The 24,920-nt window shown below is 37.6% G+C and overlaps 1 protein-coding gene across 1 annotated transcript in view; it reads right to left on the bottom strand.

Moving 5' to 3' along the window:
• LOC122809619 (cytochrome P450 2J6-like) overlaps positions 1 to 24,920 on the bottom strand; it is a 691,727-nt gene that overhangs the window by 334,085 nt on the left and 332,722 nt on the right. The window contains exon 3 of the mRNA XM_044081252.1: positions 24,545 to 24,697. Coding sequence (XP_043937187.1) covers positions 24,545 to 24,697 — 153 coding nt within the window. The remainder of the gene's footprint in view (positions 1 to 24,544; positions 24,698 to 24,920) is intronic.

The raw sequence follows: 24,920 nt of genomic DNA on the forward strand, positions 1-24,920 counted from the left end.
TCTCATTTTTACTGCTTATATGAATGGTATACTGTCTCTTCATATCCTTCTTTTTTTCCTTTCTTCCTTCCCCTTCTTTTACTGTTTGTGCATATGTTTTCTCACTGACCTAGTCTTGTCTCTCTTCTTTTTCTCCATTATGTCACTCCACAGTACTGCTGTATTACTTTCTGGCTTGCTCTGGTTGATCATCTGCTCCAAATAATCATCCCACAACCCTCCAGACTGAAGGAGTGAAATAATGCATCCATCCTGTTTCTCCATTTCACCCTCAAAAAACCTTTTTAGAATAATTCTTCCGATTTCGGCACTACCTTCTCCTGTACATAGACCTGCTCCCTTTGCTTCTTCTCCTCCAATATGGACTTGCTTTCTGCCATCACAATGTTTACTTTCTCACTTGGCAGTGATTCTGCCAACTACATGCTGCTTTCTGCAATAACAACAACATTAGTGCTATCAGTGCCCTAGGTTACATCCTCCATGGCTCTGCTGTCTCTCCGGGTTGTCTTTGCACCTGGAATGGAGACAAAAACCAATGTGCCACCTGCAGTTTTGTTCCTCTATGCCCACGAGTATGGGAAGTTCCCTGATGCCCTGGAGAAATTTACCTAGGGTTTCCTCTGAAAAGGGGCTGCTAGCCTAGTGGTATTAACCTTGTCAGTAAAGGGTAATAAGTAAAGATACAGGAATTGAAGGCAGTCATTTGACAGCATTTTGCAATAGAATATGATGAATTTCATGAGTCCATCTGGCCAATAGAGGGCATGTATGAGCTTGATAAATCCTTCAGGAATACTCAGAGCTTCAGAGGATGGAATGAATGCAGGCAAACAAAATTAAAAACTCTGATCCAGTGGAAGCAATATACAACTAAGATACTGTAAAAAATGGAATAAAATCCATGGTATGGTTAAGCTTACAAGTCTCTCCCAGATTTTATAATGTAAGCCCTAAGTGACATGAATAGTTCTTAAGTAGCTACAACTCCTACAACATGTACCATCTCAGTAAAAAGACTGGAAGCTCTGGAGTAAAGGGATGGGGAGTAATCTATTTTTCTGTAAATTTAAATGATCAGAGCCTTTCTTGTGTCAAAATATTTTTCTCTAGGACATAGTACTCTTATTAACATATTGAAAATTGGATGATCATTTTAAGGAAACCTATAGCAAGGAATGTGCAGAGTGTGTCAGCAAGAAAGGAGGAGTCCTCATTGTATGTGACATGAAGAATATGTAGAAACATTTAGGAAGCTAGTAGTAGGGCCTCTTAGAAATAGTTGAATAGAAAGGGACCAATTTCATTGATGTCTAGTCAAAGCTTACAGCATGGGAAGCAAGAGTAATGCACAACAAGGAATGAAGTTTGCAGCTATGGGATGAATTAATTTTCATAGGAGATAGACAATAATTCTGAAAGGTAGTCTTCAATTAGACTCCCTATCAGATGTGCAAGGCATATAATTTTAAGTCCTGCAACTGTAAAAACTAAAAAAGGAATATCAAAGCACTATTGCTAACCTTGAAACATCGATGTCTGTGCAGTGACTGAAACCTGGTTCAAGGCTCCTGAGAGCACCCCAGCACTATCAGGTTTTACCTCATATCATGCTTTCCGGCCCCAAAACTTGGACCGAACCACAAAAGGAGGGGGAGTATCCATATTCATCAAAGATACCCACACCTCCAGGTTAGTGGCAACGCACGAAGCATCGGAGACCATCCAGGTGCAACTAACCATAGGCAAAACTGCCTTACAATTTGTAGCATGCTACAGACCACCCTCTCAAACTCAGGAAACTCACACAGCCATCCTGAAGACACTGGAGAGTATGAATGTCTCTCCAAATACCATCATATTGGGAGACTTCAACTACCCAAACATAGACTGGGAACATTACTCAAGCCCAAACACCCTAGCCCAAAGGTTCCTAGAATTCATAAACTCAAATGCAATGGAACAACTAGTCACCATTCCCACAAGAGGAGACAATATACTAGACCTGATCATCAAAAACATGGGGACAAAATGCTCCACACCGGAAGTATATCCCTCATTAGTAAGATCAGACCATAAATTAATCTCACTGGAAATCCACATCCCGCCCCCACCCCCTGCACAAAAGACCACAGTGAAGAACTTCTCAAAAGCCAACTTCACACTTCTTAAGACTGAAGTGGTATCCTTCAAGGTCCCTGGGCCAGTGGAAACCACAACCCACACTGCTGAATCCTTTGCAAATGCCTTCTATGGGCACCTTCAAGAATGCATGGATCATGCAATCCCAAATAAAACCAAGACCCATTCCCCCAAAGGCAGGCACCCGGTCTGGTGGACCCCAGCCATAAACAAACTTTACAACAGAAGGAGGAAGCTACTACATGACAGAGCAAAATCCCTAAATGGGAAGGCATCTCTGATCAGTACTAGCAAAAAACTACGATCACTCATAAAATCATCCAAGGCCAACTTTGAGAGAAAAATCGCAAAAGACACAAAAGACAATCACAAGGCCTTCTTTAGCTATGTTAGAAACCTGGGTGGAAACTCCCAGATATGCTCAGAGTTAGTCCAAAATGACAATAAATACACTGAACCCACTGACATTGCCAACATTCTGGCAGATGGGTTCAGTGCAAATTTCTCCTCACCCCCCCAAAAGGAGAAATAACTATCCCAGCAGAGTGTAGCCTCCCTAACATCTTAGATGCCCAGGTGAGAGCCACCCTCTCTAAAGCTAAAAACACAGCATCAATGGGACCGGACGGTGTCCCGGGCTGTGTGCTACATGAACTCCAAGAGGAACTAAACCCAAACATAAGGCTGCTGTTTAATCTTAGCCTTACTACAGGATACATACCCAAAGAGTGGCGTACGGCAACAGTGGCCCCACTTCACAAAGGCGGTGCTTCTACGGACCCTGGAAATTACCGCCCCATAAGCTTGATGAGCCTGGTCTGCAAAGCTATGGAGAGGATCATTATGGAACTCATAAACAAAGACATTGGGGACCTACAGACATTGGATCCTACCCAATTTGGCTTTGTCAAGGGCAGATCCTGCCTTTTGAACTTGGTCGACTTTTTTGAAACCGTCACTAAGGCCATTGATGAAGGTAAGGCAGTTCACACAGCCTACCTTGACCTTGCAAAAGCCTTTGACACAATACCACACTCGGGCATCATAGACAAACTCACCAGCTTAAATGTAAACCCATATGTCACGAGATGGGTTGCAAACTGGCTCAAGGACAGAACCCACAGGTTCAGAGTTGCTGGAGCTATGTCAGACTCTAAGCCAGTCACAAGCGGTGTCCCACAGGGCTCAGTCCTGGGACCCCTCTTGTTTGGCATTTATTTTTCCGAGATACAGGCAAACATAGGAGGATTGTGGCTGACAAAGTTCGCAGATGACTGCAAACTGGGCGCCATAATTGATACTCCAGCGGACACAAGCATCCTTCAGAGAGGACTCATAGAAACAGATAATTGGTGCCAGAGCCATGGCCTTAAGCTTAATGCCAAAAAATGTATAGTCATACCCTTTGGGAAAAACAAGGTACCCACAAATTACCACATAGGTGGTAATCCATTAAGTACGGAAGAGGTAATCAGGGACCTAGGGACCCATGTTGACAGTAACTTCTCTTTTGACACTCACATTGCCAAAGTGGTTAGGAAGACCTTCTATATTGCCCACCTTATCATGAAGGGTTTCACATCTAGATCAAGAGAGGTCATTGCACCCCTGTACTCATCTCTTATTAGGCCAATGATTGAGTACAATGCCCCATTTGGGATGTATCTTACCCGACACCTGCAGCAGTTGGAAAGACCCCAAAAGTTCCTCACCAAGAGGATAACGGGTCTTAAACATATGTCATATGCTGCCCGACTGAAAAAACTCCAGCTCTATTCAGTCACATACCGCCTACTCAGAGGTGACCTGTGCCTAACGTACAAGGCCATGTCCAATCCGGAATTAATGGACATGCTCCACCTCAAAACATCCAAATCCATCAGAGCCACGAGAGCAAGAGACTTAAACCTCAACACAGAAATAAATAGGACGTGCTGGAGGGACAGATTCATAACCCAGAGGCTCCCTACACTCTGGAACAGAATCCCAATCCATGTTAGGCAGAGCCCCTCACTAACTCTATTCAAGAGAAGTCTTGACGAGTGGATGGGAGATCGTAGGTTTTCCCCGGGGGTCATCTCTGTGTCACTACTAGACAGAGGCACAGTAAACTAAACCCTAAATGGGCGTAGTATTCTCATCCTAAGGGGTGGTGAAAGCCACACACACTCTGGCTAGGCTTATAAATGCCCTAGGGCAGATAGCCGAGTACGAACCTATGAACCTATGAACCTATTTAATGATGTTAAGATATTTTTTTCAGGAAGGCTGCATTACCTCTGCACCCCAGTGTGGGGCTATAACCCCTACAACATTACCACTAACTTATACTAACTTTGGAAAGGTCCCTGTTCTAAGATGGAACTGCCATAATATCATACTGAAGCATGGAACATTGAACCAGATTTACATTGGAAAGGTAGTATTTCTTGGGTTTGGTGTTTGTTCTATTCCCAATGTACAGAAATCTCAGAGTTGGCATATCTAATATGCAGGGGGGTGTGGAGAGTGCAGATGAACTTATCCTTCTGCAAAAATACTGTTGTTAGTGTTAAAGCTTTCCAACGGAAAGTCAATTTTATGTTCACTGGTTTGTTGTACTGCCATTGATATTATGGCAGTTTAGTCTTATGACATAAATCAATTTGAAAGTGCTGTATCTTGGATAAAGGGAAATAGTCTATGATACTACAACCTCAGACTTACTGCATTAGCCCCTTATTCACAGTTTCAGACTCACTGTTCCAAGGACTGCAGTTGTGGACCTATCCTGGTAGGTCTGAACTACAAATTGAGGAGGGTGAGAGAAGGATAAGCTAGGCTGTTTAGAACCTTTTGAGGATAAATGAAAATGTGGATGTTTGAAGCGAGGAAGATATATTTCTCTTTCTGCAAGAGGCATTATCATGGTGGGATAAGGAGCTATGGGGTCAAATAGAGATGTAAGATTATTTAGCGAGAATTCAGTGTTGATTAGTGACTTTTTTGGGTGTCCTGTATGCCATGCAACAGCAGGCATCATGGAAGGGTACAGAAGGGATAAAATAAGCACATCATGTTGGGATAAATATCTGAACCTGGAGAAGGAGGATAATCATCATATGAAGAGTTCTTTTAATCTCACTATGAAAGAGCCTTTTAGGCTAGAGAAGATTGAGGTTGGTGCACAGTGACTGGGCAACAATTTTGACTTTGGACAGGAATCATAATTGTAGACACAGCCTGAACTGTTCTCCGTGTCTAATGTTACATGACTAAGTGTGTACAGTTGTACTACACAGGGTTATTTGTTTCTTGAAAATACAAGACTGTCATTTCACATACAGCATCTTTTTGGATATTTCTTGCACAATGGGGACCAAAACTGAAGGAGATGCCACAGCACTAGTAACCGTGGAAGATAAAGAGAAGTATATATTTTACCATTTGCAAGTAGTCCAGTACTATGCAGACTTTTCAAAATATTAAGTGACTTTTCTGTACATGTATAAACTTTTACAAAAGGCCTTTATTCACTAGACTAATTCTGTTTTTTTTCTACACTTTTCACTAGACTATGCACACACTTGTAAAATGCTGTCTTTTTTCTATACTATGTAAAATCTTTATCTAATATGTATCATTTGGAGCTTTTCTCCCTAGTTCTGTGATACAAAAGAGTTTGCTGTGCCCAGTCTAAATTTTCTAGTAGCAGATGCAATAAATAAATAGATAAATAAATAAAGAAATGCTAGGGCACAAATTCTAGACAAAGCCTAGAATAATGGGAGGACAAAGGCAAAAAATCAGGTACAGATTTTTAAATATGCTTGCATAAACTTAGCAAGTTGCTAGAATAATAGATTTTGCAATGGTATGCATTCTCTGAAGGATGTGTACAGCATAAATGTTTGCCATTATTTATTGACTTAAATCCTAAATGACTTTCTAGAAACCTAAATATTTTAAGAGGAGGAGACAAAATGAAGCAAAAATCTGGACATGCTACAATATTCTGGGCTGTTGAGATGCATAATTTTCCTTTTTCTTACTTTGCTAAGAAAAAAAATGGATCGTGTTCCATTTAGCTACACTTCAGTTCAAACTATACATCTTAGCTCAACAGAAATTAACATATCAGATGAATCATTTTAAAATGATTAGCTATTGTGAGACTCAGGGAATACATATCTGTAATTATATATATGTGACATATTTATAAATGGAACGTGCTTTTATGATGACACATAATTTTCTTAATACTCAAAGGGGACTAAAAAAATTGAATGACCTAGCCAATGTCACCCTTCAGTTTTACCCTTAGAGGGAGACAGGATTGTTTGCAGTCAACTTATGATTGATATCTTGTCTCTCAGTTAGGAGGGGGGGGATCATTTGGGGGAACCATCTCCTCCCCATCTCTTTTGACACAGATGTAAAACTAGAGGAAGTTGAACATAATGGACAGATGTACAAACAAAAACATTAATAATGAAGCCTGGTTTGCTGGTACAGCTCATCAGTGCCTTAAGGACTGATAGTTAAAGGGCTATAGGCTTAGGGGTGTATGAAAATCCCAACTTGAGAAGGGAAAATCAACCCCAGGGTATAATTTATTTGACCATAACTGCTTTTCACCTTTTGAGGAACCAGAAGGAAGGGACATGAAGGGGAGTGAACATTTACTGAGTCTGAAACAAGGTGCTTTCAAGTTCATCCTGGAATGGAATATTTGAGATTTAGAGAGGGGGAAACAAATAGAAGGAAACTGTAAGAGTTGTAATAAGGCATGGGAGGGGGAAGATGGAAAAGTAGGGGATTGTCAAGTTCAAGATGGAGACATGGAACATGGGATATAGGTAAGTACTTATAACAATGGAATGTAGGTACGTATTTTGACCTGTAAAAGAAAAGGGTTTTTCTGAAGTTGCTAAAGTACAGTAAAGTACAGCTTAATTATAGAACATGCAGTTGAGATTCAAATAGTCAAAAGTTGTGGACTTTTGATTTCCCAGTGGTAGAGACAGATGACCAAGCAGAGAAGAGAAATGTTAAGTTCATGCACTATTTAGGAGAAGATCCCAAAAGATCACAGAAGACCAAAAAGAGTGGATATGAGAGATGGCTTTCCTGGACTAATAGAATAGGCAAACTTTGATGGAGGGAATGCAGTACTTATGGACTAAGTAATGATGAAGGCTTTCTTGGACACTTCCTTTCATTCAGGAACAGATGAGTGGGAAACAGGTCCTTAAGAGATAGACAGATTAGAGTTTAACTCTGTACCTAAAAACATAGACTGGGAAGAATGATTATAAAGTTCATACGGGTGGCAGTTTATGGCAAGATATAAGGAAAGGTTGATGACAGAATATTAAGAGGTGGGTATTGGAGAACAGGAAAGCATTTACATTTACTAGGAATATTCATGCACAAGCAAATAGATTGGAGATATCTCTAAGGAGAAGACCTAAGGAGGGAACAACAAAGAATATATGAATTCTAGATAGAAGCATTCCTCATCTGCCATATCTCTGTGATTTTGGAACTGGGAGTCACAAGAAGAGAGGAGAGTTTGGCCAGCACTTGGGTACAAAGAAAGAGAAAAAGAGTAAAAAAGAGAAAGTCAAGCTTACTGTGGACCAGATGGTTTATGACAGCACTGTAGGACCTCCACAAATTCTGGTAGAAAGCAGCAGCAGCTTTTGAGAGAAACATTTTTGAAGTGTCAAGATACATTTAGACAGTGGAGGGATATGGAGAGAAGTGGAAGCAGTTTGAGAAGTAATTACAAGTAGAGAAAGAGGGAAAATGCTGGTGATTAGTTATATAAGGCAAGTGCTGAAAATATTTATTTTGGGTGTAGGGGAATAGCTGGGGAATATATTGCACAGAGATTTAAAGCCATGACAGAATAGGGGATAAAATAATTAAGCAGAGGTCTTTATTTACTATTATGAAAACTTTATAGTAAGGTAGGTTGGAGATAAGAACTGAGAACTGGGGAATATCAGGATAGTGGAGCAACTTATATGATGGAGCAGCTGAGAAGAAGAAGAACAAGAGGAAGAAGTATGGAGGAGAGTGAGAATTGCAAGCATCTGGAAGGAAGGAAAATTGAGTCAAGGTTGTTAACATACCCAAAACTTTGTACAACAATATAGTGAAATTACAAGCTGAGAGACAAGATTAGTCAAATGAAACAGGATGCAGGGGAAGGGTTAGTGGTTGTGTCTCTTAGGGAAGAAATGGGGGGGGGATCACAGATAGGACCAGTAGTCTTATAGATAGGAAGAATTATGACTAAAGGGACACATGGCTTCAAGGAGGGGGAGCAGGTGAGAGGACACTTCATTTTTTAGTTTACTTTTCTATCTATCTATCTATCTATCTATCTATCTATCTATCTATCTATCTATCTATCTATCTATCTATCTATCTTTTCTGTGGCTAATTCCTAATAGGAATTTATAGTTAAATATCATTTTTCTCTTAGCTAAGAAGCAAAACATAATAACCAAAGCACCTAAAGTTTTGCATAATACCACATTAACATATCAGCATGCACACAATCACAGAATGCCATAAACATTAAAAATAATTTGTTTTAAGGAGTTCAGTCCCTCCTGCAAATACCGCATTAACATATCAGCATGCACACAATCACAGAATGCCATAAAAAATTAAAAATAATTTGTTTTAAGGAGTTCAGTCCCTCCGGCATTTCACAATCTGAGGGTCTTCTCACATACCTTAATTCTGTATACATACTAATTCCAAGTTCATACTCAATTCAGAGAAAAGTTAAATCACTAGAAACATTTTTTTTTAGCTTTTTCTTAGAGTTGTGTGAAGGCAGAGATACCATTACACTATACCTGAAATAAACCAATATCCAAGTGTCGGAGACATCAACAATATGAACAGTTTGATTAAACACATAGAACAGTTGAAGTATTGATAAAACAGCACTTGAAAAACTGTAGTGCCCCCATCAAATGGGAACAGCTTGTGATTTATGAATGTAAAATGATACATAAATGACAACATTTTTATTTGTTTATATCTGGAAGAAATGCAGTAAGATCAAGCTGGATGTTTATATTTATGTGTTGTTCTTGATGATTAAAAAGTCACTAAAAATCTCAGGTTAATGACACATGACCTCACAAGACTATCATATGAAATGAAAAGCAAATATATTCAAATGGCATTCATTTTTATTTGGACTTATAGTCAGTATACTTATAAAATTGGTTAAGTGTAATATACGAGCACACCCCTTTAAAGTAATTGTATATTAACCCTGATCATGCTGTTGATATATAAATATTCTCACCTGGTTTCCTACTAATGACCCACAGTCTGGGAATAAAGCTAACTGGTAACATTCATCATCTTACTCTGTTAATGTGCACAATGGTTACTAAATGTTACATTGCAACACAGGTAACTCAAAAGTGATGTTAAGTCTTTTTGTCATTCATATGAGAATGGTGCAACTGCAGCCACCAGACAACCTTCTCTGGCACATTAATGTCTCTGAGAAGTGGAAGCCATGTGTCCCTAGATTCATAGGTGATTACTAGTCTAATGACCATTACGGGCCTTTTTAAGCCTAGTCGTGCTTCCCAATTGCATTGAACAGGATCTGATACCCTAGGTTTTTGTGGATTTTATCTATAACTTTGACATAAGTGGTTGAGCATTTACAAGCTTTCACCTTCTAACAGAGAAATAGCTACTAGACCAGGAGTACATTTTTTATTCATCATCCAGCGGTCCAAGTTAAACTTGAAAAAGTGCAGGGAATAACTCTGATTCAAATGGATGGCAAGCCTGTTCCAGAGAAGGGGTAGTGTCTCTGACACATACCTATCCCATCAACATGTTTTATCTATGCTACAGATGAGGCTTACATCCCCTGATCTGGTATTTCTGATACTATTTATTTGCAGATATGCAGTAGACCCATCAGAGTTGCATCAAATGATGTTTTGTACACAAGGCATAGATCACCTCTCAACAATCTGTAGCAAGTCAAGCATAGGGATAGGGCTTTGAGGCAGTCCACATAGGACATGTTTTCTACACCATGTATTCTTTTTATGAGGAACCTTTGTGGACACTCCAGTTGTTGCATACGCCTGGTGAGGTACATACTGATTTGGGAATTGTACTCTATGATTGATCCAATGAGGACTGAGAACAATGAAGCAATTATATCTTTGGCCCTAGATGCCATTTCCATTGCTTTTAAGTTACACTTTGTCAAATGATTTCCTTACTACAGTAGACATGTGATGGTCAAAGGCCATGTTACTGTCCACGTGCATTCCCAATTTCTTGACCACATGGTCTACTTTCAGGATACATTATCAATATTTCTAAGGGTGGCCACCTTACTGAAGGTGAAGTACATTTGCTGGCACTGAATTTTAGGCCATGACTCTGGCACTAATTATTAATTCATGTCAGACTTTTTTGGAGAGTATTTGTGTTTTTGGGGAGTCTGTGGCTGCCCAGTTTGCAATAATCTCTGAACTTGGTCAACTATAGGACAGTGATGTTAGCCTTAACTTCGGAGAAGAAGATGCCAAATAGACATAGCCCCAGCACTGAGCCCTGAGGGACTCCACTACTGACTGGCCTTTTTGTAAAGGTAAATCTATCTTGACCTTTTGCATCTTATCTGTGAGCCAACTGACTATCCAGCTGGTGATGTAGGGTATTTATACCTAATCTGGTGAGCTTGTTTATGATGCCTGAGTGGAGTGTTGTGTCAAATGTCTTAGCCAGGTCAAGTTGGTTATATGTACCATTTTGCCCTCTTCCATTGCTTTGGTGACCTTCTCAAAGAAGTTCACTAGGTTGAGCAAACATGACCCGCCCTTGATGAGTGAGCTCGGTCCAGTGTCTGAATGTTTCTAATGTAATTATTTATCATATCATGGCAATTCTTTTCATGGCTTTACATAAGAGACTAGTCAGACTTATCAGTTGATAATTACCTGGGTCTGTGGATGGCCAACTTTTATTCGGGAAATAACAGTTGTAGTCCTCCATTTACATCCAGAAGAAATTCAAATTATTTCTTAATGTAAAAAAAAACTATCATAGCATAAAAAAAACAGTGTGCTGAATTTCTATACATCTTAGGTTAAGAAGCTTTACAAGTTTGTACTACTTCTGAGTTTTTAGAGAAAGAAAGAAGGGAGAGAGAGGGAGGGCAAAAGACAGAGAGAGAGAGAGAGAGAGGGGAGAACCTCAGTTGATGAGACAGCAATGACAGAGTCACTCTTAATGTTTACCAGTCATTCTTTATCAGAGAATAGGATCTTACAGAAGTATTAGCACTTATGTTAGGAAATTAAGACATTGGCAAGAAGGCTATGAATTACATGACCTATATGATTCATTAGTAGTAGAAATAATTTTGTGTCCTACTCAAAAGAAACAGACTACAGGCAGCGTATTAAGACAACTGATTGTATATTTAATTATAACTGCATAATTTATATTAATTTTATTAAAAGTAAATACAGTCATTTAATGTGTACAATGTGAGTGAAATTATGTAAAAAGTGATTAGTGTGTACAGACTTAGTAAAACTAAATATCTGCAAGTAGAAGAATTAACAAGAAATATAATTTAGTATATCTGCATGTAAGTCAGATAAAAGGGCATGAAGTCAAAGAGTGAGAGAGAGAGAGAGAATTAAGTCTTGGTGAGTATCTTCACAAGATCTCACCAAGATGACACTGATATATAGACTGTAGTTTATACAGCATATATTATGGACAGTAGTAGGTTAAAAAAATAAAAAAAAATAAAGAAATATATATTTTGCTAGTTCTAGAAGACTACAAGTTTTCTTTTAACTTTGCACATCTTATTAATCTTTTCCATGAAAATTGTTTTGCATATGTCAAATATGTACTTTCAGAGCTGATTCTATACAAATATCAAAAGGAAATAAACAAGGATGTCCTCTTTTACCTCTGATTTTTACCCTAGTTATGGAACCTTATGCTTATTTTATTGCATGAAATACAGATATAAAAAGTATTAAAATAATAGAGAATTCAAGTTCTAAAATTCAGTTGTTTGCAGATGACATCTTACTGACATTGAATGATAATAATAAATGTATATCTGCAACTTTTTTTTTTTTAGCAATAGAACTACTTCAAAGAAAATCTGGTTTAAAATTTAATGATAAAACAAAACTTTTACTGATAAACATAAATAAGAATAAAATCCCAAATAAGTTCCTTAAATATATTGTCAAAGGAAAGAAAACTAATTACTTAGGAATAACCATAATGGATAATATTAAATATATAGTAAATTATAATTATACTAATTGCATAAATAAGATACAGAATCTAATGGACAAATAGAATAAAATTGTCTTCACAATGGAAGAAAGACTCTCTATCATCAAAATGATTATCTTGCCAAAACTCCTATATATGATTTAATCATTAACATTATCTCATATGAAAACCTGTATTAAAGAATTTAACACTTTAATTTTGAAATTTCTTTGGTTCCCTTACAAACCAAAAATTGTGTTGAATCATTGTATAAGAGACTGGGAAGTAGGGGGAATAGGACTCCAAGACATAGAATTATATTCGTTACCATCAGTTGTGAAAACAATATGTATTTGGATTAGCAACACTTATACAGCTAGATGGAAATAATTTTTAGGAAACCTTTTTATGCATTCTAGCTGTTATAGATATACTAATAATTATCTTATATGAAATAACAGTTTATTTTGGTTCTTAAAGGAGTACATTATAGGGAAAATTCACCAAACAAGTGATTCTTACTTTGTTTTGACTATATTAAATACTTTTAGAAATTTTATATATAGATATCTGGCTTATAAAGCATATATTTTCCTTTTGTTTCCTATGGCATATGCTCAAAGAAATAGCCCTACATCAAATATAGAAACAATGGTTGCCTTTAAAAAGAAGAATCTGTTGTACTGGTTTCAGTAAATGAAAGACAAAAAGCTGCGCTAAGCAGATTACACTAGGAACAAATATGATTTGGATAAATATATGTGGTTAGATATACAAACTTGTAGACTATAAATAGAATGGGAAATTAAGTCAATGCAACAAATGTTAAGTGATCATGTCCCAAAATTGATTGAATATATCATATTGTTATCGCAGCAAAATTCCTTGGGTCATGGTCTCTTGTCTAAATTGTATAAAGTGGTAAAGAAGGAAACTAAAACATGTAATGATATATATTGGAACTATTTTACCCAAATCAATTATAGACCACCAAGTGAAGAAAACAAAAATTATTCCCATTATCATCTAAACATGCTACTTCATCTCTTAGATGGCATTTGTTTACATGAATGGTTTCACATAGGTCCTTTTTCACCCCTCATAAAATTGAATTGATGTAAAGAAAAAACAACTTTTTTGGAAATGAAGGAAAAAACTTAAAGCAGACTGGCAACACAAGTTCTCTGATCATACTGTCTTACTTCCTTTTTGGAATAATAATTCGTTTTTACAGGCATTTTTTGGATATAAATTTATTTTATCGAAATCATTAATTTTTGTAATAGCCCTATTCCCACTTGTATTAAAAGAATGAAATTTAACATATTGTGGACTGTACTGACCATCTCCAGAAAAGTGATCACACAAAACAGGAAAAATTAATTTACTCCCTCATTTAAAGAATTTATAAGTTTAGCAACCAAAGTAATTCATCTAGAAATTATTACAATCAGATTGAGAATTAACAGAATTACCTCTTGCTTCAATGTATGGACAACATTTAAAGAACTGCTTGAAAAGCAAAAATAAAAAAACATTCTGGAATTGAACAGACATGCAACAACAGGAATGACTAGAAGGTTGATGGACACATTTGTAAATAGTCATTTTCTTTGTTTCTGTATTTATAAAATTTGGTTGTCTTTTCTTACTTTTAAATATGCATGTACATTTCTGATTACAAATTTTATAGTGATTATGTCTTTCGGCTTTTCCTGTTTAGGGATAGCCACAGCGGAACTCCGGTCCGCTAATGATTGGTAGTGGATTTTTACATACTGGGTTACCAGCCCTGATGCACAACCTTCAACGAAGGCACACCCCATTCACGTATGCCTCCACACAGAAGATGCTCTAGCTGAGAATCGAATGGGACAATGTCTTGCTATGAGGTGACAACGCTACCGCAGCACCACCACTGCAGTATAAATTTTATAGTGATTATATTTTATGAAAATTTAATAAAAATATTTTCAAAAAAAATAAAAAATAAAAAAGATAGCTGGGTACACAAGACCCATCATAAAAAGTGCCCAAATCCTGGTAGGTGTACTGCTGCCAGGAATGGAAAAAAATGACAGCATAGAATCTTCAAGACTCAGAAACATTCCTACAATGGGGCCAGGCCAGGCCCAGAGGGAGGATGACCTTCTGTTGCACAAGGAAATAGGCCAGAAAAGAGCCATAAAAATTATTGAGTTGTCTATTGAGAATAGAAAAAAATATGTATTGTTACTATTATGCAAGAAACCTAGAATTTCCAGACAGAAGATATACAAAATGATTAAGTGAGAAATTAGAGGGGAAAAATACTACCACAAGAAAAACTGCCAGAATCTTCAAGTAAAAATGTGTGTTCATTAATACAACAAATTTATGAAATACATAAAATAGACCAAGAAACATTGGGCCATTTGGAAAAAGAAGCAACTGAGGAAATGCAAAAATATAAAGAAGAAAATCTAGAGATTTTAGAAATGTATAAGAAAGAAATATAGACATGGGAAAGAAAGAGAGAGATGATATGGTACAATATTTATGCACAGGAAAAAGCCAAATTAATCAATACAAAAAAGCAGCCCCGAAGATATTCAAAAAGAAATGCAGGCAAAGGCATTCAGATATGGAACATTTCATAATACAAAAAATAAGATCACAAACAGGGAATGTAGAACAGAAGATTATAAAGAAGTAGTTAAAAAAACAGAAGCTAAAGTTATGGAATACCTGTGAAGTGAAGGATTTAGTATAGAAAGTCTAAGACTGGTTATATCACAGCATGATGATATGGCAAGTTCCACAAGTAAGGAGAAAAAGGAGGAGCAGGAGATATCTGAAGAAGAAATATGGACATGGGAAAGAGAAAGATTTAACATGGTGTAATATTTATGCAATGGAGATAACAAAACTAATCAATACAAAAAGAGCAGTAGAGCAGTACCAAAGACATTTGAAGATAAATATAGGAAAGTCATCTGGATATGGAAAATTTTACAATTAAAAAAAAAAAATAAAGAAAAGAAAACAAGCAGGATAAGTAGAAAAGAGGATTTGTAATGGGGAAGTTAAAGAAGGGAGGTTGGGAGGTTGGCATAATGGTTAAGGTGCTTACCTTACAAAGTGCAGAGTTTGAATCTCGCATGGGATAATTAGCTAGGCTTAAAATGACCCACAAGGGAAGTTAGGTTAGTACTAATCTATGAATCTAAGAAACAGAAACTGAGGTTTTGATAACATTACAGCAGGATAGAGCAATGGATCTCCAAATTAAGGAAAAGCCAGCAGAGCTGGAAACATATGATCAGTTGCCTTCCATAGTAAACCAGTATAAAAGTTCAGTTGGAGTTCCACAGCAATGGAAGGAACAGGAAACTATGACAACTCTGACACAGTCAGTGTTGTGGAGTGATAGGCCAGTGAGTTCCCATATGAAAGAGCAACAGATGACACAGGATGAAACTGAAGAGAATGTGGCAGAGGAAGATGTGCTGGAACTTTCTGTAGTATGCTTGCAGGAAATGGAGAACAAAAAATGCGCCCTTAGTTTGGAAAAAAATGATCTAAGAGAAGAGTTGTTTGATTTAATAGAGATGGACAGACATTATTAAAATCAAAGAAAGAAACAGACTACAGAAAGTCAATAAACCCAAAAAGTTAGAAGTTTGATAAAACAAATGAACACAGTAATTAGGACTGTTCATGGAAATTCATGCAAAATAACAGAACTAAATAGGATATATTACTGCACAGTTATATTAATAAGAGATAAAGTCTTACTACAAAAGCACAGGGCAGTAAGACAAAGGAAAGGGAAAAATCAAATGCCATCATGAAAGTATCAAATAGAGAAAACTAAAAATCAATTAAGACAAGAAGTGTCACTGTTAGAAGAGTATAGAAGAGGGAACATATAAAAAATACTGAGAAAGATAGACATGATATAAACAAAACAGCATCAGAACAGATCAGGATATATAGTGCACTATCGCAAATGATAAACTAAAAATATCAGCACAGGCAGAAAAACTTAGAAGATATGCAGATAAATATAACGGAAAAGTACAAAATAAGCACTTTATTGATGACCCAAAAAGGTTTTATAGAGAATTGGGAAGCAAGGCAAAATGGCAAAAATAATTGAAACACCACTAAAAAAAGAAGAAATAGATACATTTTGGAGAAATATCTATGCAAATCTTGTGGGAGCATAACAAAGATGCAAAATGGATAGAAGAGGTAAAAGAAAGAATAAGAAGTTCCAATGTACAGGATATGAAATGGGATGAAGTAATGGCCAGAGAGAGTGAAACAAAGTTAAGAAAAGCTCATAAATGGAAACCCCCAGGTCCAGATGCAGTACCTAACTTCTGGCTAAAATTATTAATATATTTACATGAAGATTTAGCCATGAGTAAGAACTATTTATATGCACACCCTGAACAGACACTAACCTGGTTAATAACAGGAAAAGCAATGCTCTTACTTAAGAACAAACCTGAAAACTATCCTAAAAACTATGAACTAATAGCTTGCCTTCTGATGACCTATAAACTATACACTGGAATTTAAGAAAGTCATATGTGACAAAGGATCATTTGTTGTTACATAAAAGTCACAATGGAGAACTCTAAAAAGGGGAAGAATCAAAGTATGGCATGGATACACTGCAAAAAAGCATATGACAGTATCCTATATTCATGGATAAAAGAGTGCTTAAAATGTATAAGATACATCCTACTCTGATTGGTTACATTACAGAGACCATTAAACAGTGGAAAATCACTTTGCAGTTAAGCCACAATAAAGGAAAAATTATTATTCCAGGGATAAAAATCCATAAGGGATATTCAAGGTGACTCTGTCATCGCTGCTCTTTTGTCTTGCCCTTAACCCATTAAGCTGTCTACTTAACAGATTAAGTTATGGCTACAATTTGGCTCCCAGAAAACAACAAAGTGTAAACACTTCTCATCTGCTTTTTGTGGACAATTTAAAACTGTATAGTTCATCAGATGAGGAACTGAAAGCACAGCTGCAAGTGGTCAAAACTTTTTCATATGATATTTTAAAGCAGGAAAGCTGCAGCACCAAGAAACCATCAGCTTGGAACAGGAATGTGATATAAAAGAACTTGAGCAAGATGAGTGTATAAATATTTGGGAACTGATGAAGAATCAACAATAACACATGAACAAATGTGAATAAAACTTAGTAAGGAATATTTGTAGAAAACTATATTAAAAAAGTGTTGACATCTAGGAACAAAGTCCAAGCTATAAACCAATTTGCTCTTTCTATCCTAATGTACAGTTATGGAGTGACTTACTAGCCCCAAAAGGTGTTGGATAAGTTGGATAGGAAAAACAAGAAGGATGCTTCATGCTCATCAAATGATTTATACAAATCAGTGCATACCAAGTGTATATATTCCCTGTTCTGAAGGAGGTGTGGGTCTCCTCAAAATTCATTACATGTATAGATTGGCAACTGTAGGACTGCATACATATCTGCTGACCTCACAAGACCCAAACATAGTGAAAGTTTTAAAACATGAGGAGAATAAGCCTAAGATGACCTCCCTGCTTAGTTTAGCAGAAGCATATCTGTGTCAAGTAGGAATGGAAATCAAACAAGAAGTAGATAAAACTCAGGCAGCAACTGAATGTACCATAAAAACAAAAGAAAATATGTAAGGTGAAGGATCAGATGACAAGGCAAGAAATGTGGGAAATGCATAAATATAGTTGCAAGTATAGAAAGCTCTTGAAACAAACTTGTGTTTATCAGGATCAAATGCAGAAATGGTTAAGGAGTGGTGAATTTAAATCAAAATATGAAAGGTTAATATTGGCGTCCCAAGATAGTGGACTATGTACATGTTGGTTCACAGAGTCCACTGAACATGTGGGAGAAATAGACAAATGTAGGTTTTTTTAAAACAGAATTTGGAAACAGTTGCACATATTGTTGCTGATTATGGTATACCAATAGTAGAAGCATTGTACACTGAAGGGCGGCCACGGTGGTGCAGCTGTTAGCGTTGCCCTCTCACAGCAAGAGGTTCTCTGGTTTGATCCTCAGCTGGGGTGCCTTCTTTGCAGAGTCTGCATGTCCTCCCTGTGGTTGTGTGGGTTTCCTCTGGGTGCTCTAGTTTCCTACCACATCCCAAAGACATGCTGTAGATGGATTAGACACACTAAATTAGCCCTAGGTATGCATGTGTATGCCTTCTGTGAAAGGCTGGGTGCCAGGCTGGCAACTCAACACTGTAAAACTCCACTGCCAATCATGAGCAGACAGTGATCTGCTGTGGTGACCCCTAACCAGGAAAAGCAAGAAGAAGCATTGTATACTGAAAGGCATAATAATGTGGCAAGACTTTTGCACTGGGGATTGTGTAAACCTTATAATACTGAAGTAGCCCATTTTCAGTGGAGGCCTGGGGAGAAAAGCTCCGCAATATACAAAGGACAATAAAATGACATACAAGCGACAATAAAATACAAATGAAACTAAGTTGATACATAGAAACTATTTACAAAGCAAGTGTAAAACCATATGTGTAACAGAGATAATGCACATTAACTATAAGCACGTTAACTACAAACAAAGGTCTTAGTGTGTTAGAGAGAAATAAAGTACATTGGATGAATGTAAAGTGGGAGGTATATATGTGGAAGAGAGAGATAGTAGAAGAGGTACAGTGTGATGATGTGATAGTAGATATGGCAAAGTAAATAGATAGTTGTGAGCAGGAAAGAAAGATGAAGCAGTATATGGGTTATGTGCAGGAGTTTGGGCATATAGTAGTGTGGGGCTAGAAGCAAGCAAGAGGAAAAAGATTGAGTTAGAAGTATGAAGTAGGTGAGAGAGAGAGAAATAGGAAGGTAATAGAAAAGAGTTGGAGCTAATATTAAAGGAGGTTGATAGTGATAGGGTCCTGGAGTGGGATAGCAGGTGTTTCGGTAGGTAACAGAAAAATATCCACTGAGAGAGGAGATGTCCTTTTAAGGATTTTTGAAGAAGGCAAGATTGCTGATCATTCTGAGAGAGGGAGGAAGAGTGTTCCATAGCTTGGAGACGGCATAGGAATATAGCATTTTGCCAGTTGAGAGTTTGGGTTTCTCTATAGACAGCAACATTTTATTTTCTGAACTGAGGTGGTGAGTGGGATGGTATGTGGTCAGTATGGATAACAGGGAAGGGCAGTTTTCTGGTTGGAAGATTAACCTGTGGGCTGTAGTTAATTGTAGGTAAGTAAGGTGGTGGGACATTCTAGCCAACTGAGCTGTTGCAGTGAAAAGCAGTGGTGTGTAGAGTATTTTGAGTTTGTAGAAAATTTGGCAATTTTCTTGTAGCAGGAGTCAAGCTTACTTTTTAGGGAGGATTGTAGGTTGGTGAAGATGTGGGCACCATACAGCAGGGTAGGGAGAAGAAATGAAGAGGCTAGGGCCTTCTTGGTGGAGAGGTTGAGGAGGTAGTTGTGCCTATATAGGGCACCCAGCTTTTGATGTGTCCTCTTGATGTTAAATTGGATATGAAGGTCAAAAGTTAAATTGTCATCGATAATGATTCCTAACAACTTTCTACTAGGGGCAGCTTCTAAGACAGTATTATTTTGGGAATTGACAGTAAAAAGAAAGTTGTCGATATGGCTAGTTATTGAGGGGGTAAATAATAGGAGACACTGTTTACTACATTTATGCAGGGGGGCAAGCCCCACTGCACCCCACACCCACAAAATTAAATATACCAACTCCAAGGTCACACTACAGTGGGGGAAAAAGTAATTTCCTAACCCCACTGTAGTGTGACCTTGGAGTTGGTATATTTAATGTACGGGGGGCTGGGGTGCAGGGGGGGGCTTGCCCCCTGCATAAACATAGTAAAAACTCTGTGGGATGTTATTTCTAGTTGCTTTGGAGTTTTCAATGATTTGAGATTCGATGTTATGAATTTTCAATGATTTGAGTTTTTGACTATTTGGTCTCGCTGTTTTGAAATTTGATGAAATGAGCTTTTGACAATATGAAGTGAAACTATATATATATATATATATATATATATATATATATATATATATATATAGTTGCAATGGAAAATATTTTAGTGGGTTTGAGGTGACAAGTTAGAAGAAATAGTTTGGCACGTTTGAAGTAAGGTAGAGATAAGGAAAGAGGGGATACATTGAGGTGCTTGGAGTACATTACTGCAACTCACCACCTTTTGTGGCAGGTCTGTCAGTACAGTACATATTATAGTGAAGAGGTAGTATTTCAGAGTCAGAGATGTGTGGTTTTATCCAGGTTTTGGATAGTATTAGGATGTGAGGGGTATATTGGGTGATCCAGGAATGTAACTGTAACTTTGTTAGGTAAGCTCAGTATGTTAACTGCATAAATAAATGTCTGTTTGGCTGGTTGGTATTTGTAGTGGTTGTGATGGAAGGGCCAGGATTAGGGTGGATGTCACCATCTAGAAGTAGGGTGCTTCAGATTGGTTTTGGTTTAGTACAGTAGAAGTATAGACTATAGGGATCACCTTCTATGTGGAGTCTGCATGTCCTCCCCGAGGTCGAGTGGCATTCAAAAGATATATGTAAATGGGCATGCCTTTGTTGAAGGTTGGGCATAGAGCTGGCACCTCAGCACCATAAAGATCTACAGCCAATCATTAGTGGACCGGAGTTCCACTGTGGCGACCCCTAATCGGGAAAAGCCGAAAAAAGAAGAAGAGCAACAACAACTTAGGTTTATGGGAGATAGCTGAAATAGTGGATATTTTCCATTTCTAAGGATGAGTATAGGATGGATTGAAAAGAGAGGGGTGATAAGAAGGGTTCCATAGGGGTAGGGGATAAGTACTAGTTGGAGATGTATGCAAGTGGTTAAGTTGGATCTGATAGGAAGTAAGGTAAGATATGTATAGTAATAGGGTTGCAAAGATGCAGAGGGAGGGCATATTGAATGTGTGGGGGAAGAGTGGTACAACAGTTGAGAAAGTGAAGTGATAAGACCTGGGATGTAAGTATTTGTTGTTAATTTATTGAAATGGTAAGGGAAATAGAGATGGAATGAAGACAAAATAGTCTGCAGACGGGGGAGATAGGTGTAACCAGTCAGAAAAAAGGTGGGAAGGATTTAATGAGAGGAGAGAAGATGTGAGAGGGGAGTGGTAGGGGTATGTGGGGAAAGCTAGAATTGGATAATTTAGAGTTGTGGGTGGGGAGGACCCCAGGTGGATGAGGTATAAATGTAATGAAAATGGGGATGGGTGGGAATGGGGGTAGGGTAGGGGAGTGGAGTAAGCCCGAGCGAAGCGTGGGTGAATGGAGCTGATTGGACCACTAATGATGGTTGCCACCAAAAAAACAATCACTTGGCCAAGAGACTCTGGTAAGAGGCACAGCACAGTGAGAGTGAAAGTGAGTAGCATAAGTTGGGAAAAGAAAGGGGGTACAGGCAGGAAAGGGTAGGAAGCTATGGCTGAGTATTGACTTGAAACTTGGAGATGAAGGTGGCTACACCAGATGGGAAATAGCTAGTAACAGGTTAGTTGTCAGCAGGCAAGAGAAAGATAAACTTTCAATAGACAGAAGCAAAGGCAGGGGTTACTAAGGGGGTAATAGAGTGTCTGAGGTGTCCCATTTGCATGCATATAGCCGGTAAAGCTAATACCAATAACAGCTATACAATCAACAGCAGAACATACTTTGTTAGATTAAACACTGGGTAACATGAAAGAGTGCAGTCCTTGTTCTGGGAGTTGTAGAGGCTCAGCACAAGCAGTGGTTTTCAGTGTAAAAGTAGGCTTTGATTGTGGTACCTAGAGAAAAAGAGAAAAGGAGGGAAGATGCAGTGGTGAGTTATGAAGGGAAATCAGTGACACAGTTTACTACAAAAATAAATCTGCTTAGTTCCAGCACAGAGGAGTTAAAGGGATATTGTAGGGTTTATAGCAGTGCAGAAGAGAGTTACCAAGTACTTAAAGAGAGACAGCACTTTACCATAAAAGCAGTCACATATAACACCTTCCAAATAAATATGACAAACAACAAGCTCTCTAGGTCAACTTCCTGTATGTCTACCACAATCGCTGTTCCTAAGAAAGCCAAGAAGCAGTTTTAGGCTGTATTCCAAACAAGGGTATACCATTACACAGAGTTAAAGTATACTTGGAATATTATGTATCTATTAATTCAACATTCTTATCTCTGGTGTTTAATCTACAGAGGTGTGAGGATGTAGCTATGCAGATAAAAACAAGCTGATATTTGAAATACAGATTACATGCAACCTGCAGCCATTGCTGTTATCGTATGTATCAGTGACCATTAGGTAATAGCAGTTAAGATATTAATTATATTAATATGAGCACTCTACGTATTGGTTCATTGCTTGCCATACATATGTTCAGTAGTTGCTTTTTGTAACAATTATAAGGTAGCAGGTCATGAGCAAACATGCAAAGGAGAGTGTTCTTCCAAGCCTAGCTCATAGTGCAGAAGGCAGCAGTTGGTAAAAATATTTACAGTACAAATACTAAAACCTTGTAATAAATTTACAGTACAAGTATAAAAAGCTGACTTTGTAACATGCAACCATTAGCCAGCCAAGAGCAATCTAATTAAAAAACGATGCTCTGCCGAGCAGTGGTTACAAAGCAGTAAACTTCAGTTGAAATTGAATGTAATGTAATTAAGATAAGAGTTCCTGGTTCGTTAGACAACAGTAATTCAGTCTAGGTGAGATCACCTTGTTGGAACAGTTTATAGCACACAAAACCAAGAAAAAAGAAACAAAAAACAAATATTCAGCTCCTGCACAGCACTAGGATGGGTTGGAGGGCTATAGGAGAATGAAAAAGATAGTGTGGAACACTGAGATAGGATTTTGAATGCCCCAGGGCATCATGGAAAAGGTAGGAAAAAAGTAAAAGGCTGGGGATTGTAGTTTGGGACCACTAATGATGGTTGCCACCAAAAAAAATCACTTGACCAAGAGATGCTGGTAAGAGGCATAGCAGAGTGAGAGTGAAAGTGAGTAATGCAAGTTGAGAAGAGAAAGGAGGTACAGGCAGGAAAGGGTAAGAAGCTACAGCTGAATATTGACTTAAAACTCGGAGAGGAAGGTGGTTACACCAGGTGGCAAATAGCTAATAACAGGTTAGTTGTCAGCAGGTAAGAGAAAGATAAACTTTCAATAGAGAGAGGCAAAGGACAGGGGTTACTAAGGGGGTAAGAGAGTGCCTGGGGTGTCCTAATCGCATGCATGTAGCTGGTAAAGCTAATACCAATAACAGCTATACAATCAACAGTAGAACATACTTTGTTAGATTAAACAATGGGTAACGTGAAAGAGTGCAGTTCTTGTTCTCGGAGTTGGAGATGCTCAGCACAAGCAGTGGTTTTCAGTGTAAAAGTAGGCTTTGGTCATGGTACTTTGTTAGATTAAACACTGGATAACATGGAAGAATGCAATCTTTCTTCTGGGAGTTGGAGAAGATCAGCACAGGCAGTGATTTTCAGTGTAAAAGTAGGCTTTGGTCATGTTACCTTGTTGGAATTGTTTAAAGCATGCAAAACCATAAAAAAGAAAAAAAAAACAAATATTTTGGTTCCTGCATACCACTGGGATGAGTCGAAGGGCTATAGGAGAATGAAAAATATGTTCTATACAAATGCAAAATAATTTTGCTATCCATTCATTAAAAATAATGGCTTATTTTTATGTTAACCTTGATAAGAAAGAAAGCAAATATAAAACACTTAATGATTCATACACATAATACAAGGTATGGATGAGTTATTCGATTTCCCTTATGTTGGCAAATTTTACCTACTAGAAATTCCTAAACAACTTACTTGGTTCAGTGATATGATTACTTAAAGATGGCCTTCTGAATATGCCATGTTATTTAGTATACTAGATATGATGAAAAATCCCTTCTAAATGCATATAATTAATATAGTTGAATATATCTGAATATATTTGTGGTATAGCTTAAAACTGCTTATGGCGGGATGAAAGTGTTTAAATATCATGTTCTGTTTAGGAATTACTTGAAAACTCATTTGGAAAAAGTTGTACAATTTCATTCTTACCCTTCCTGCTCTCAAAATAGTTAAGTAAACATTTTGCCTCTTCTTGGATTTTCATTTCCATTGACTTTTTCCCGAGGCCAAAATTTCGTAGTAGCATTAAGACAAATCTTCTCTGTTCCTTCCATTGCTGTCCATAAGTGGCTGCAATAACACCTATGGAAGAAGTAAGATTATCCATTATATTATGCCCATCTGAACACAGAAATGCCTTTCTACTATTAACATTCCCGCTACAACAATCCCAAATTTCTGTCACTGCTCATTAAGTAACCCTCCATACACACAGACACACACACACACGCACACACACACACACACACACACACACACACACACACACACACACACACACACACACACACACCTCTCTCTCTCT

The sequence above is a fragment of the Protopterus annectens genome, chromosome 8.part0 (genome assembly GCF_019279795.1).
Source record: "Protopterus annectens isolate FY-2018-M chromosome 8.part0, PAN1.0, whole genome shotgun sequence".
Classification (NCBI taxonomy): Eukaryota; Metazoa; Chordata; order Ceratodontiformes; family Protopteridae; genus Protopterus; species Protopterus annectens.